The sequence below is a fragment of the Filicampus tigris genome, chromosome 4 (assembly GCF_054856515.1).
Source record: "Filicampus tigris isolate MCC_2025a chromosome 4, RoL_Ftig_1.0, whole genome shotgun sequence".
Lineage (NCBI taxonomy): Eukaryota > Metazoa > Chordata > Actinopteri > Syngnathiformes > Syngnathidae > Filicampus > Filicampus tigris.
In genome coordinates this window covers 11,861,576-11,875,223 of record NC_141220.1, presented here as the reverse complement: position 1 = coordinate 11,875,223, position 13,648 = coordinate 11,861,576, and the positions used below count along the sequence as shown (strand labels likewise).

Here is a 13,648-nt window from a genome sequence, read left to right as displayed (position 1 = left end):
GGGAGCCCACATTTTCACCTCACCAGATCTGGCTCTCTTTGCAAAAGGTTTGGACAGCCCTGTTCTATGTGCATTAAAACACCATCGCAAACACTAACTCCCTCTGAAACCTTGCGATGAACCCTGACAAGCGAAGAACCGGTCCAACCTGACAAGGAACCTTGAGGACCAGCCACTCACAAGACAAGACCTTCACTAGCTGTATTTCCAAAACACAGCAAACCGATAAAGCAGCACATCATAGACATGAGAGGGTTTCGTTAGCGGGAATTGTTGGACTGATCTGTCGCACAGGTGCTTGCATGCCTAAAAGTAGGACATCTTCCAGAAAAGTTACCACATGTTGGATCATGAGAAACGCTGATGCTGGGAAACAGAATTAACAAGCAGAGAGTCACAAAACCGCCATGTGTCTCACACCACAGATTGTGTACTTTATATGTCCCTCATGTGGTCTCACGGGGGACCCTTCCACCTCCCCTATGCAATCAAATACAAAATGGGGATGCTGCGCATGCCTCCCCAGGCGACAAGAGTATGTGATATTTCAGTAGAGGGCGTGAAGCTCTTTCTTTGGGCCCCACTAAGACTACAAAATAGACTATTTTAGACTACTTATGTCATGAGATGTTTCATCTTGTACTCCCTGCCTCCTTACTTCAGGTACTAATCCATAGGCATGCATATTAAATTTCTCATCTCTCTCTTTTTAACCCTGCCATACTGTCTTTTGCTAAGTAAGAAATCCCATCGTGCTGTAGCTGTACATTACTGTTTCAACGTCATTTAAAAGATTATACCACACACGTGCACAGCTCTCATAACAATTTAGCCAGGCATATGTGTCCTTAATCCACCTGACAGTGCGTCATAAACATGGCATGGACCCAGAGCAAAGGCAATAAATACAGCTTGCCGACTCAGCGCTCTGATTCAGTCTGAGGATCATACTTTTGCTGCATCGTTTTTGCAGTCCTCACAGAAACAGTCCAGTAGCCAAAGTCAGTCACCATGTATGGAAAGTGCTTGTGTAAATATCTTTAACTGTGTCAGTTACACAATATAAAAGAAACAAGAGCCATACAAATGTGCAGGCTTGGACCTGCTCATGTCGTCTGATACCTGACCCAACATTTCCAATGCCAAAATGGCTGAAAGGAAATACATGTTCCATGACTTTAAGCATGATGAAAGGAACGTAAAGGTGCACATGTTGCCATTTAAAGTAATCACTAACATTCTTTATGACTATCATGGCATGAATTGGCCCGCGAGGTTCATTGCGGTTTCAAGTTAACTTTTGGTGTTTTTTGTGGGTCAGCTTCTTTTGCAGTAAAAGGGTGGAAGCATGTTTTGTGTGAGCAAGCAGCTGCTGTGTTCCATCAGAAAAGCACAGGAGTTGTGATTCCAGATGTAGGAAAGAGAATGGCGAACGGAGATGATAGGGTCGATGACCCCCAGTGACAACCCCCACCTAAAACCCCCCCCACTAACCTCCGCCAGTGCCCCGGAGGCCCATGGGCCCAAGTAGAGGGGGTTCATTTCTCCATCCCACTCCATTACTGCCGTCTTTTTATTTCTGTGTACATTTCAGCCTGTGTCACTCCCGATCTTGCCGCCTCGTTGTCTCTGGAGTTGAACCGGTGAGGGGGGTCAGTTCAAAAGGCTGTCGAGCTGAGCGGCTGGCTGGCCTCGGTGGGCCTCTGGCTTTGAAGTGAGGACTGGCTCGAAGGCGCAGTTCAGACCTGCCATTAACATGCATCTTGGGTGATCCGATCCCACAAAAATGGCTCCTAGGAATTTGACCAGATGCACAGAGATCCACAAATGGTATGGGGCAACATTTCTGCCAATATTACCTGGGGACATACCCTGAAACATCTTTCACCTCTTTCAGGACGATGTGTCTTCTTGGTTTGACTGGAACATGCAAGTCTTCTAAAAAGTCAATTTATCGGTACTTGAGTTGGTGCGGGATGGGCGTGGCTGCCTTCCCACTCGCTCTGAATTGAAAACAATGTCATCTTTGCAATTGCAAGTGATTTACTCTATATTTGTAAATCCAGGGCAATGAGAAGCTTTTTTAAAACGACAAGTGACGTACTGGAGTTGTACATTTCTGAGTTGATCATCAAAAGCACATGATAATGCCTTGTCTGAAGATATGTTTTAATGCTGCAACATACTCAGGTTCAGATAAAGCAACTGCTGCTTCTATTCGGGAATGCTGTTAATTATACACAGAATGAATATTGGAAGTTTAAAATAATTTGGGCTGCAACTAATAATGTTTTCAGTAATTGATTAATCTGACGATTGCTTTTCAATTCAGCGATGAATCTGAGAAAAAAATAATAATTTAATTTCCATCCGTCATTTCAAAAGTAGGACATTATTTCAAATTGACAGTGCAGAAAGGTGCACAACCAGGATGCTGCGTGAATATCCCAGAGCTCTTCAATAAATCATGCGTTAATTGTTTTACATTAAATGTTGGTGTCAAAAACCTTTATAATAAGCAATGTACCACCACAAAAAAAACATTCAAATGTATGCCATACAATATCTGACAATATACGGTTCTCTCTTCTTGCTTGGTATGCCGCGTGCTTCGCTAGTACTCCTTTAGTGATAATACTTGTTAGAAGTGTATCTTATTTGCTGCCACAGAGATGAGGATTAGTTATTTAGAGAAGATTTGCCCCCCAGAAGGATAGTGTTTAGTTTTAGTCCCACCAGCTTGCAAGTGCAGCTCGTAGCTGGTGCGAAGCAAGTTAGCTTAGCGCCTAACATTCCCAGCTCGGAGCTGATTCGTTTACGTGGCTTGTCCACAAGTAGAATGCAGATTCTGATTGGTGGGTTTGGGGGGATAAGAGCACTGGGGGAATAAACAGTTTTGGGGAGCATGTGATTGCATTGTCTGAAATCACGATTTGAATCTGAAAACGATAACGTTTTCAGTCCCACCATGAGCACAAAAGCTTGAAATAGTGAATGAATTCCGCTTGCACTCTGATGCGAATATCCTGAAATGAAGGTGAGGCTGAAAGGGAACACGGATTTTTTTTAATAAAGTGGCAAAATTACCAAATGACTGTACTTGTGAGAAAAAAAATAGAACGGACATCATTCACTTAGGTTGAAAATGATGACGATTCCTTATACCTAAATATTGCAGTGGTGGCTAACTGCAGCTGTTATTATTTTTGAAGGGCATGAGGTTTTTGGACGGTTTGACATTTCTTACCTCCATTTTAAGTAATGGAAACAATTGTGTTTTAACAGCACATTGTGTCACTTCAGCCACCTGCTTACTTTGCAAAATCGCTTTTTTGTGCTAATGGAAAAAAAGTACAATCATGATTTTTAATAAGATCATGCATGTTTGTGTCAATAATTTAAAACCTAACACAAGTTAAAAACATGAGCAGGAATTGGACAGAAGCGACTGGCTCCATGTGCCTGTACTATCAGAAACAAAGAGCAAAGTTGTACTCGGAGCCTGCTGATACAACTGACAGACCCGAGTGCTTGTCTGTTGCTTTCTGCTTGGCCTCCTCGCTTTGGGCAGTAATGGGACCGAATGCTCGTCTGAAGCTTTGAAGTTCTTTGGTTATTAGTCAAGCATGGCGCTGTACCTGCAGCCATCTGTGACAAGGCTGCAAGCTGCAGCCCTCCCTTCCGCTTGCTTCAGAGAGGGCAGCTCGAGTCAGAAGTGCAAGCTTGGCTCATGATCTGGACGCTCTAACTGTCAACCTTTCAAAGGGTTGTACATCCATTTCCTCATCTTACTTTTGTGCTGACTAAATTATTACTATTATATTTGTCCCATCCGTCCACTCAAACGGTCTTGTTCCTCAAACATTCATGCATGAGGAAGAATCAATTAAAATGGAAAAAAAACATTTAGTTTAGGGTAATCATTGTTGAATCTAAACTAAAGTGGAGACTGTAACTACATTTTGTACATAAATCAACTTACGACTTAATCATCATTTAATTGATTAATTCTTTGTTACATATTTTTAATGGGGTGGGAGAGTCTTCATTTGAATTGAACTCCTTTTTCAACACTGTAAAACAGCACTACTTGTATTTTTTGGGCCTAAAACAGTCATGTGTGAACAACTTTAAAATATAAATTAGCACATTTAGCAGTCAGTTAGCAGAACAAAGCAAGCAAATTGTTTGCTCCAAAACAATTAGTTGAGTTGAGTACACATTAAAAAAGCGCATCCACACGAAACCGCGGGAGTGCGTTTTCAAATGCACGCCAAGCCTCTAGGCGGCAGTAGTTTGCCAAATACTGTCCATTCAGAGGGAACTTCCGTCCTTTGACGTCATCTCTACGAAACCAAAAACACGGCGCCAAACCCGTTCAGGAGGACCGACAAGAGGTCAGAATTGCTTTTAAACCTTTCAACGAGAAGCAGTGGTTGGTTGCGGACAAATAAGTAAGCAAAAAGCGCATCGAGAATGGCTATAACCAACGCAGCGCAGCGAGAATCCATGTTGACTCGCATGAAAACACAAGTCGCGCAAGGGACCTCAAAGCATTGTTGTCGCAGGGTGACGACATAAATCTCCGGGTGTAACCGTCCACACCAAAACGTGGATCCGGCGATATCTGGAGGGACACAAACCCCGGCTACGTGTAGACAGGGCCTTAGTTGAGTTGCCCAATTTGAAATTTTGGCGAAGTTTGCTGCCTTGAAATTTTCAGTTCACCCAACTTTTTTTTTTACATTGTATATAATCTCTTTCATTGCACAGAATACAGCTGACTGAATGAGTTGTGGCGTAGATGTATCTAAACTTCTCATTGCTGACGTGAACTTCTTTTTCAGACTCAATTTTGTCTCAGTTGCTTCACGTAACAGTAAAATCAACAATTTCACACAATCAAACAAACTATACAAAACTATATAAAAAATGATATATATAAAAAAAACCCTAGTCCTTAATCTTAACATAATGTTTCATTCCTTTAGGGTGTTGGTTGGTTCAAAAGTTGTTTTTTCTTTATGCCTTGCTGTATAATGTGACATATCACTCAAATGGACAAGTCTGAACGATGCGGTGCTGGATGAAGCCAGAACATCTCTTTCAGAGAACGCCACGTCCGATGAAAAATCCGGGTGGGGGTGGGGGGGTCAACGGGTGGGGCTTATGAACTGCGACAATACATACCAAAACACAAGTTGATGGTTTTGGTATGGGGGATTAGTGATGGAACAAAGCAAGTCGACAAAGCAAGGGTCAACGGTGGAAAATTAATGGGTGGAGGGGCTCATGATTAAGAGCGGCAGAAAAGCTGCAGTAGCCAGACCATCTTATCAGAGCAGCACACACACACGCACACACTACATGTGCTGTACAATCTGGCAATTGGGCTTCTGCTAAAGTGTCACATGGGCAACATGTGCTGGCCAATGGCCTCTCAGTTTATCAGCAAACAGAGCAGGATGGAGGGACAGATAAAAGATATGTGTAGGGGGTGGGGCAAGCAAACATCATGCATGTGTGAGAATTGAGAGGCTCACTGGCAGATGATGGGAGATGACAAACTGAGCATACAATGTGCAGTCATTAAAGTGTGTGTTACGCTTAAATATATTGAACTATTTGACATGATCTGCAAAGAAAGTGACCTTTCTGCTCTGAAGCCTTGATGTGGGGTGGTTGGGGGAGGTGGGGGCCGGTCGTGGGCATCAGCAAGTGGGGATCCGCTTCAAGTTCCTTAGTAAAAGTATATTTATTAGATACATATCACTCGAAAAACAGTTCGGTTCAAAAAATAACAACATTTTGGGTCCAAAAAGGACAAATCCACTATTTAGGTCATTTTTCCTGCGTTTTTTTATACAAATCAGCCCAATTTTTTGGATTGTTTTACACAAAACTCCCCATTTTTTTCCCCACATCGACCCAAGTAATGTCAGATGGTACAGAACCTATCCCTATCGTATGTAATTACACCATTGAACAGTTAACAGCGATATCACACTAAGCGACAAAGAACAAAATTCATCAGACATTTCTTATCGTGCTGATGCCCATACTACAAAGGGGTGCATTTTGAGGTGGTCGGCATAAGGAAAAGAGAAAATAGTTTCCTAAATGCTCCAAATCCATTTGGAAACAAAATATACGCAAGGAAAAGCAAGCAATCACAGATAATCTTCTCATACCCAGTGGGCAAAAAACAAATGTGTTTTCAGTTACTATTATGTACACAAAGCATTGTTCTGTGCACTTCTACTCTTAAATATACTGTAGATTCATCGGCCACATTATTAGGTACACTTGCACATGTTACATTAATGCGATGCAATGCCACAGTGACAATTGTACAATTGACAGTGTACAATAGTCCTCAATTCTGCAGATGAACTACTACTACTACTACTACTGTACTAAAATGCATATATTTTTGCAATGATAAACTTTGAGATTATGCATTCATTGCAGCCCTGTATGTAGAGCAACTGGTGTGATGCCCAATAAACCCTTCCCCCTAACTGGGGATCATTACATCTCTTCAGAGCCGGAAGCAGCTGTTCCAAAGTGACACCATGCATCAACAACAGTACTAAAGAATAAAAGGGGCCTTCAAAACACTCACTCTTCCACTTTGATCAAAATTAACTGTCAGCAACTGATGTGGTAGAGACAACCATGTTTTCAGAGTTTTCCAAAGGTCTGCAAAAATGTGTCCGGGCCACTAAAATAGGAGAATCAAGTGACTGTGGAGAGCATGAGAAACACAACTCTGAAGTATTCCAAGACAATGTAAAGCAGACTTAGACGATTATTGGGGTGAAGTATTGCAGGTAAAAACCAGTAAGTTGACGCTTTTGAAATAACCACTGTTCAAATTGAATACTGGACCTCATGTGCCATGCTGATGTCTTCTGTCGGGTCCAACCCTACCTGTGTCCAAAACCCTCAGAACCCACCTGTGAATAATTTTAGCACAAAGAATGGAGGATTTTATTTCTTTCATTTCCACGTTTTATCTATTTTCATAACCATTTCTGAGCAGGCCACCTTCTGAAAAGTCATCAAGCAGACCAAAGGAGCATTTGAAAACATGGATAGACTGTATGAACAAAAGTTTTGGAACACGCCTCTTAAAGAGGGAAGCCAACCCCCCAAAACATTTTTGCAATAATACGTTCTATGCGCCTTCACTAATCTAAACATGGCATTCTGATTAATATTGCATTTGTGGAATATGAGTCAAGCAGCAAATCCACCTGTTTTTAGCCATCTCAGGTAGCAGCCATTTTGTTACTTTCTGTCAACTGAAAATGACATCACAACTCAGGGCTCAGGTAACGACCAATCACGGCTCATCTGTTTTCTGAAGCTGAGCCATGATTGGTTGTTCCCTGAGCCCTGAACAACTGTGACTATGTTTACATGCAGTCAATATTCAGATTAAGGTCGCAATTCCAATTTCGGAAACATTTGGAATAACTGTGCGTGAACGGACAGTCACTTCTGCATTCCAATAAACCAATTTAAGCGACGAGGCACGGACGTCGTGACGCAAATAGATATCATTTCGCTTGTTACTTGCAACCGCCAATAAAACAGATGATATTCAGAGATGGGAAATTCAGGTCCAGAAAGTAAATACCTTGCCACAATTTGGCTTGAGCCACAGGTGCTTGTAATCAACTAGTTTGTTTACTTGCCGGTTGAGTAGAAGCACCTCTGGCTAAAGCCAAACTGTGGCAGGGTTTTTACTTTCTGGACCTGGATTTCCCATCTCTGATTATATTCATGTCACTCACCGCACGAATAAAGCAGACCGTTTCCCCGTCGCTCCAAAAGTGTGGTATCGTACTTACGCTAGCTTTCACCATCTTTTGTTTAATACTAATTGTTCTGGTGGGTTGCGCGCCAAATACCGCACATACAAGCACTTCCTGTACTACCAAGACCAAGATTACTTGCAGTTGACCATGTGCAAAGTGGCCCACGCAATTGCGGTATTCCAATCCACGTATACCAGCGACATATTCATGTTAGAAATGGAGTAACCTAGGCATGATATTCGGAATATTAAAATCCATTATAAGGGCATATTCGGGTTATTTCATGCATTTACATGGCTTTTAAAAACCCGAATATTCAGATTTTAAAAGGGTTATTGACTGCATGTAAACATATAGTCACTGATCACATTTCCATTCTACAGTAAGTGGAAAAATGGCTGCCCCCTGACATGTACAAAAACAGGTGGATTTTACTGCTAAACTCATATTCCACAAATGCAATATTAGAATGTCGTGGATAGACTAGTGGGGCCGCATAGCACCTATTCTTGTAAAGAAAATTTTGGGGTTGACTTCCTGTTTAACATTGTTAGCATTGTTAATAATTGTGCAGAAACAGCTTGAGGAAGGCCCTTTTCTGTTCCAACAGGGCTGTCCCCTGTGCTTGGTTAGATGAGTTTTGTATGGAAGAATATGACAGATCTGATCAAGCACTTTTGGGATGAACACGAACAGAGTTTTTGAAAACATCAACATATGCACAAAAACAGCTCTCAAAGACAAAATCTTCCCAGAAGAGTGGAAATACAACTGCAAAGGACCTAGGTGAGTGTTTTGAAGGCCCACAAAGTAAAGATACAAAACTTCCACTTCCTTTAAGTGGGATAGCTGGGTAACCACCTAAACATACGCAGAACAACAACTGTTCGTCCCTGCAAGTTATTTACACATCACCTCACCTCTTGCCAACATTTAAGTTCTCTTCTGTCCTCAGGCCTGAACTCAAAATACCACCCTGAAAGATTGGGAATCCATCCCCACAAGGTGTAGCCCGGCCGTGGACTGCAAAAGCCCAGAGAGCTCTTCCTGCAATTCTAATCAAGGTTTAAAAAGGCACAACCTTGGACTGTAATCCTGGGTCGCGGCCTATGAGGAAGAGATCAATCAAACAGCTCCAAACAAGGGTGAGCGGAGGAAGGAGAGAGATGGAGCTGGGAGTCATTTCTGGGAAAATCGCTCTGTCCTATGAGGAGAAACTTCCTTCCAAGTCAGGGCAGGGTGCAGTCTCTGCGCCAACTTTCCCCTTTGTATAGATCGCACAAGGTAAAAAGTCACATCAATGGTTGGTGTGGGTGAAATAATCAAACATCAATCTGCCCCTGATAATTGCGGTGCCAGTTACCACCTTCGTCCTCAACAGGGTCTGAGTCACACTTTGCCCATCTGTCTGCTCATGAACGATTGAATCCTCACTGGAATACTGATTGATCTATGAGCATGTGTCCACTGAGCAAGCAGGTGACCGTATAGACACAAGCTTATACAGCGTACATGCATACATGCGGCCATTTTGTCACTTCTGTCGATTGAAAATGACATCGCAGTTGCTCAGGGCTCAGATAAATGACCAATCATAGCTCCGCTTCAGAAAACAGCTGAGCTGCGATTGGTCGTCACCATATTCTGGGGTGGGAGAAATGGTTCAATTATAATTCAAATGGCAGAAAGACCAAATAAATTCCTCCAACACAAGTGAATACATTTGGGGAGTGTCACATTTGTGTTCTTTTTTTTTCCCCTTATGTTCGCAAGAGACAGAGGATTGGGAAAAATGAAATTACAGTACATGTTGGTGGTGAATGAAATGCTTAAGTTTGAACTAAAACAGCAAATAGAGAATACAGTACTCATTAACAAAAGGTAACAAAAACATTTGCTGGGTCTTCATTGTATTATTATTTTTTAGCTCCTGCTTTCTTCATAATGAATATTATTAAATATTGGGAAGAGCCAGCCGAAACTCTGGGGCAGGGGGAAATGGTTCCTCAAATTCCATGCATCAGTTTTATATTCCGCTCGACGCTCGTCCTCATTATGTGTCGCGGTTGAGCTGGTGCACATCCCAGGTGACTTGTCAAGAAATAAGATATGCCCTGGACTGGTCATCAGTCAATCGCAGGGCATATAAAAACAACCACTCACTCTTATATTTACATCTCTGGACAACTGAGAGTCTTCAGTGAACTGAAAGCGACATCAACCCAAACACATTTTTTTTCAAGAATATGTTCCCACCAGGCCCACGAAACACAGCATTCTGATTGTGTTTGTGGAATGTGAGTTAAGCAGCAAAATCCACCCCTTTTTACCCATTTCAGGGGGCGGCCATTTTGTCACGTTTGTCGATTGAAAATGACATCACAGCTACTCAGGGCTCAGGTAACAACCAATAACGGCTCAGCTTCAGAAAACAGGTCAACCGTGATTGGACGTTACCCAAGCCCTGAGCAGTTGTGATGTCATTTTCAGTCGACAGAAGTGACAAAATGGCCACAGCAAGAGATGGCTAAAAACAGGTGGATTAACTCATATTCCACAAACGCAATATTTATCAGAATGTCTTGTTTCAACTAATGGCTTGCATAGAACATATTCTTGAAAAAAAATATGTTAGGGTTGACTTCCACTTTAAGATGCATGTTTTTGGAACATGCAAGGAAGCCAGAGTACCTGGAGAAAAGAGAAGGGCCTTTAAATCACAATTTGGACCCAAATTTATGGCATTCTTCATTAATCCTGCTAATTGACAAACCAAAAAAAAGAGAGCAAAAACACAACTTGTTACTTTTATGCTGTGCTGAGGTAATAAGTACTTCTGTAAATCCTGCCTGTCTCTGAACCAGTGGTTTTTATCATGCTTAGCACCTCTTTCAAAGTTTAATCTAACTGGTTACGTAGATTTTGCATAATTCTTTCAACTAACAATACCTCTCTTATTTGCTCTTGTGTAAACCTCCCCTGAAAAATTTTGTTTGGCAAAAGACATGTTTGTTATTAACGGACAAATTTAACTCTGAAAGGACATAGTTAATCATACAGGTTTAGGCTAATAGGTGCCCTGTTGCCAACCTGTAGTCCAGGGAGAGTAATCAACTTCATCTGCCATTACTCTATTTGAAGGTCCCCAAAAATGTTGTTTCCAAAGGAGACTGATGGTCATTTCCATGACGGCTGCACATAACAACCTCTCCAACTTTGAGAGGGAACAGGCAAGGTAATTAATTCCCCCGGTGTCTCTTTTTCCTCCCTTTCTCCCCGTCTCAGCAGCAAAGGGAAAAGCCAGGAATGTAATTTACACTAATTAACTTTTGCTTGGGTGTCTCAAATTCAACTTTCCTTTTTATGTCACAACAAGTTTCCTTTTAAGCCTCAAAGCTTCATCGCCCCGAATGAAAAATACAGCTCAATCTTTCAATCAGAAACACAGTTGCTGCTTAACAATTTGTGGCCACCACAAATCAGTTTCAGGAAGATCCCATCTACTTTTCAATTGCGCTCCTTGTGAATGGTAATACAACACAGAGGAAAAACACAGAGGTTCCCTTGGAAGCCAGCAGAGGGACTATAGAGTAACTAAGGGAAAATATTGAACATGAGGTTAAACAAATATTAGAGACATCAGGGGTCATTATTTTCTTTGTGACGCATTCTCATTTGCATACAGCTCCGGCAAGAACGCAGGCGTGCTCCACTTCGTTAAAATCACACACATACACGCACGCACGCACGCACCCCCCCCCACACACACACACACACACACTATGAGGTAAGGGAGCCTTGTCTTTTGTACATCCAATGGGCATCTACAGGATGCAGACTACAAGCTACTAGTGAGTGAAACATTACATTTTGAAATTATAAAGAGCCTCCGGTTTCACTACAAGCATCGCCAGTTGCTGCTCGCACGGGGGATTTGAATGGACCGATTGCATTGGTTTCCATTTACACACATTTACACATTTCAGCGCGATTATATACGCGATCGTATCGAGGTGTTCGAGTTTACTGTATGCGAATTACAGCACACTAGTCAGTGTTCCAGAATTTTAAAATTGTAATTTACGGAGGAGAATTAAGGGGCGGCATCCAATTGGATTAGTCACGGGCACATCGCTACGGACGTAGCGAATTGTTGTATTTTTTTTTTTTTTTTTTTTTTTTTTTTTTTTACAGTTGAATCAATACAGACAGCAAGATCGTACGTCCGTTGCTTTTTGGGTTCAATTGAACATACGTATTAAAAAAAAACAAGAGCGGGAATTGGAATGTCAGCAATTGTTGTTTGTGCCTTTTTAATTCATTCGAGGAGCACGTTGGATCTTTTGCAGGTGTTTGCACACATAATGACTCTTCTCTGCCAAAGCACGCAGAATAGTCTGACAGCTAGATCGTCTTTCAAATGTGACCAAGAGAGCACCAAGTAGCGAGAACATAACAGCCGAGTGTTTCAATAAATGCAAAAGTAAACACAGCGTGTTTGTTGATTGATTTGACAGAAAGACAAAACAGATGAGAGGCTGCAAAGCAACCCCCGCTCCATTTCAATGGGAACGGCGGAACTTACCTTCGTATACAGGGGCCATCGGTGCAAGCGTTTCTGTTATTCATGGCAAACAATAAATAGAGGGGTCAGCTCAAAACTCAATAAAAATCTGCCATCTTGAACGAGAGATGAGAGCAGCGCGTCGGTCTCCTGCATTACTGGCCGGGTTCATTAGTGACGAAAAGCCTCCTAATTCCCATCCAGTCTTTCAAGCGGCGGTTCCGACCGCGATCCAGATGAGCCCACCTGCGTGGGTTGCTCTCTGCAGGCCCCCAGGACGAGCCACGATGACAGGTTGACTTTCAGCTATTGTGCGACATATCTGTAGAGTGAGGAGTCTGCAAAAGTTGCAGAGGTCTGACTGAGCGCAGCGAGTTTGCTGTGCGAGCGAGGGAGCATGTCGATCATCGAGCCAGTCGATAGGGAGAGAGAGGGAACGGGGCGACGGCAGGAAAACCAATCGACGTGAAATCACGATGGTCCATCCCCAGATAGGAATAAAATTAATGCTGGAACCACTTAAAAATTAAGATTTTCTTAAGTAACTAGTTAGTATTATTATTATTATTATTATTATTATTATTATTATTATTATTATTATTATTATTATTATATATAGATAGATAGATAGATAGATAGATAGATAGATAGATAGATAGATAGATAGATAGATAGAAAACAAAAAGTTCAAATGTGAATTTATTTTAATAATATAAAAACTAATTCACATGATTAATTTTCTTATTTTTATGTATGATTATAATATCAATTATTTAAACAAAATAGGTTAAATTTATATGTTGTATTTTATCAGGTAACATAAATCAACAAATTACTTGTGTAACTAAATTGAAAAAAATACATTAGGTAAAAAAAAAACGATAATATGAATGCTCGGTGGGTCAGATTCAAGAACGGAGCAGGCTGTATGTGGCTCCCTGATATAGTCCTACTAAAATTCATTTAAAAATACACATGGTATTACTTACATTGGTGATGGCCTACATGTCAACATTATTGTTTAATTGTAATATGAAATAGAGATAAGACCAGTTAACACATCTTCACATTTCTGATGGGCGGACCGGTCTATAGGCGATTACTATTTGTTCCGGCCAGACAAAAAGGATAAAGATAAACGGATACCCCGGCTGCAGGCGGAAGGCGGTAAATGGACAGAGAACTGTTAGTAAAATGCCCAGATCTGTAAATAGATAAACATTGCAGACCTGCTCAATATGAGATACAGTATAAGAGT

The 13,648-nt window shown here is 41.5% G+C and overlaps 1 protein-coding gene across 5 annotated transcripts in view; it reads right to left on the bottom strand.

Moving 5' to 3' along the window:
* Positions 1-12,769, bottom strand: part of hipk2 (homeodomain interacting protein kinase 2) — a 102,203-nt gene extending 89,434 nt beyond the window's left edge. For all 5 annotated transcript variants that reach the window (XM_086027823.1, XM_086027822.1, XM_086027824.1 and 2 more), the window contains exon 1: positions 12,412-12,769. In XM_086027823.1, coding sequence (XP_085883949.1) covers positions 12,412-12,430 — 19 coding nt within the window. In that variant the 5' untranslated portion in view covers positions 12,431-12,769. The remainder of the gene's footprint in view (positions 1-12,411) is intronic.
* Between the last annotated feature and the right edge of the window lie 879 nt (positions 12,770-13,648).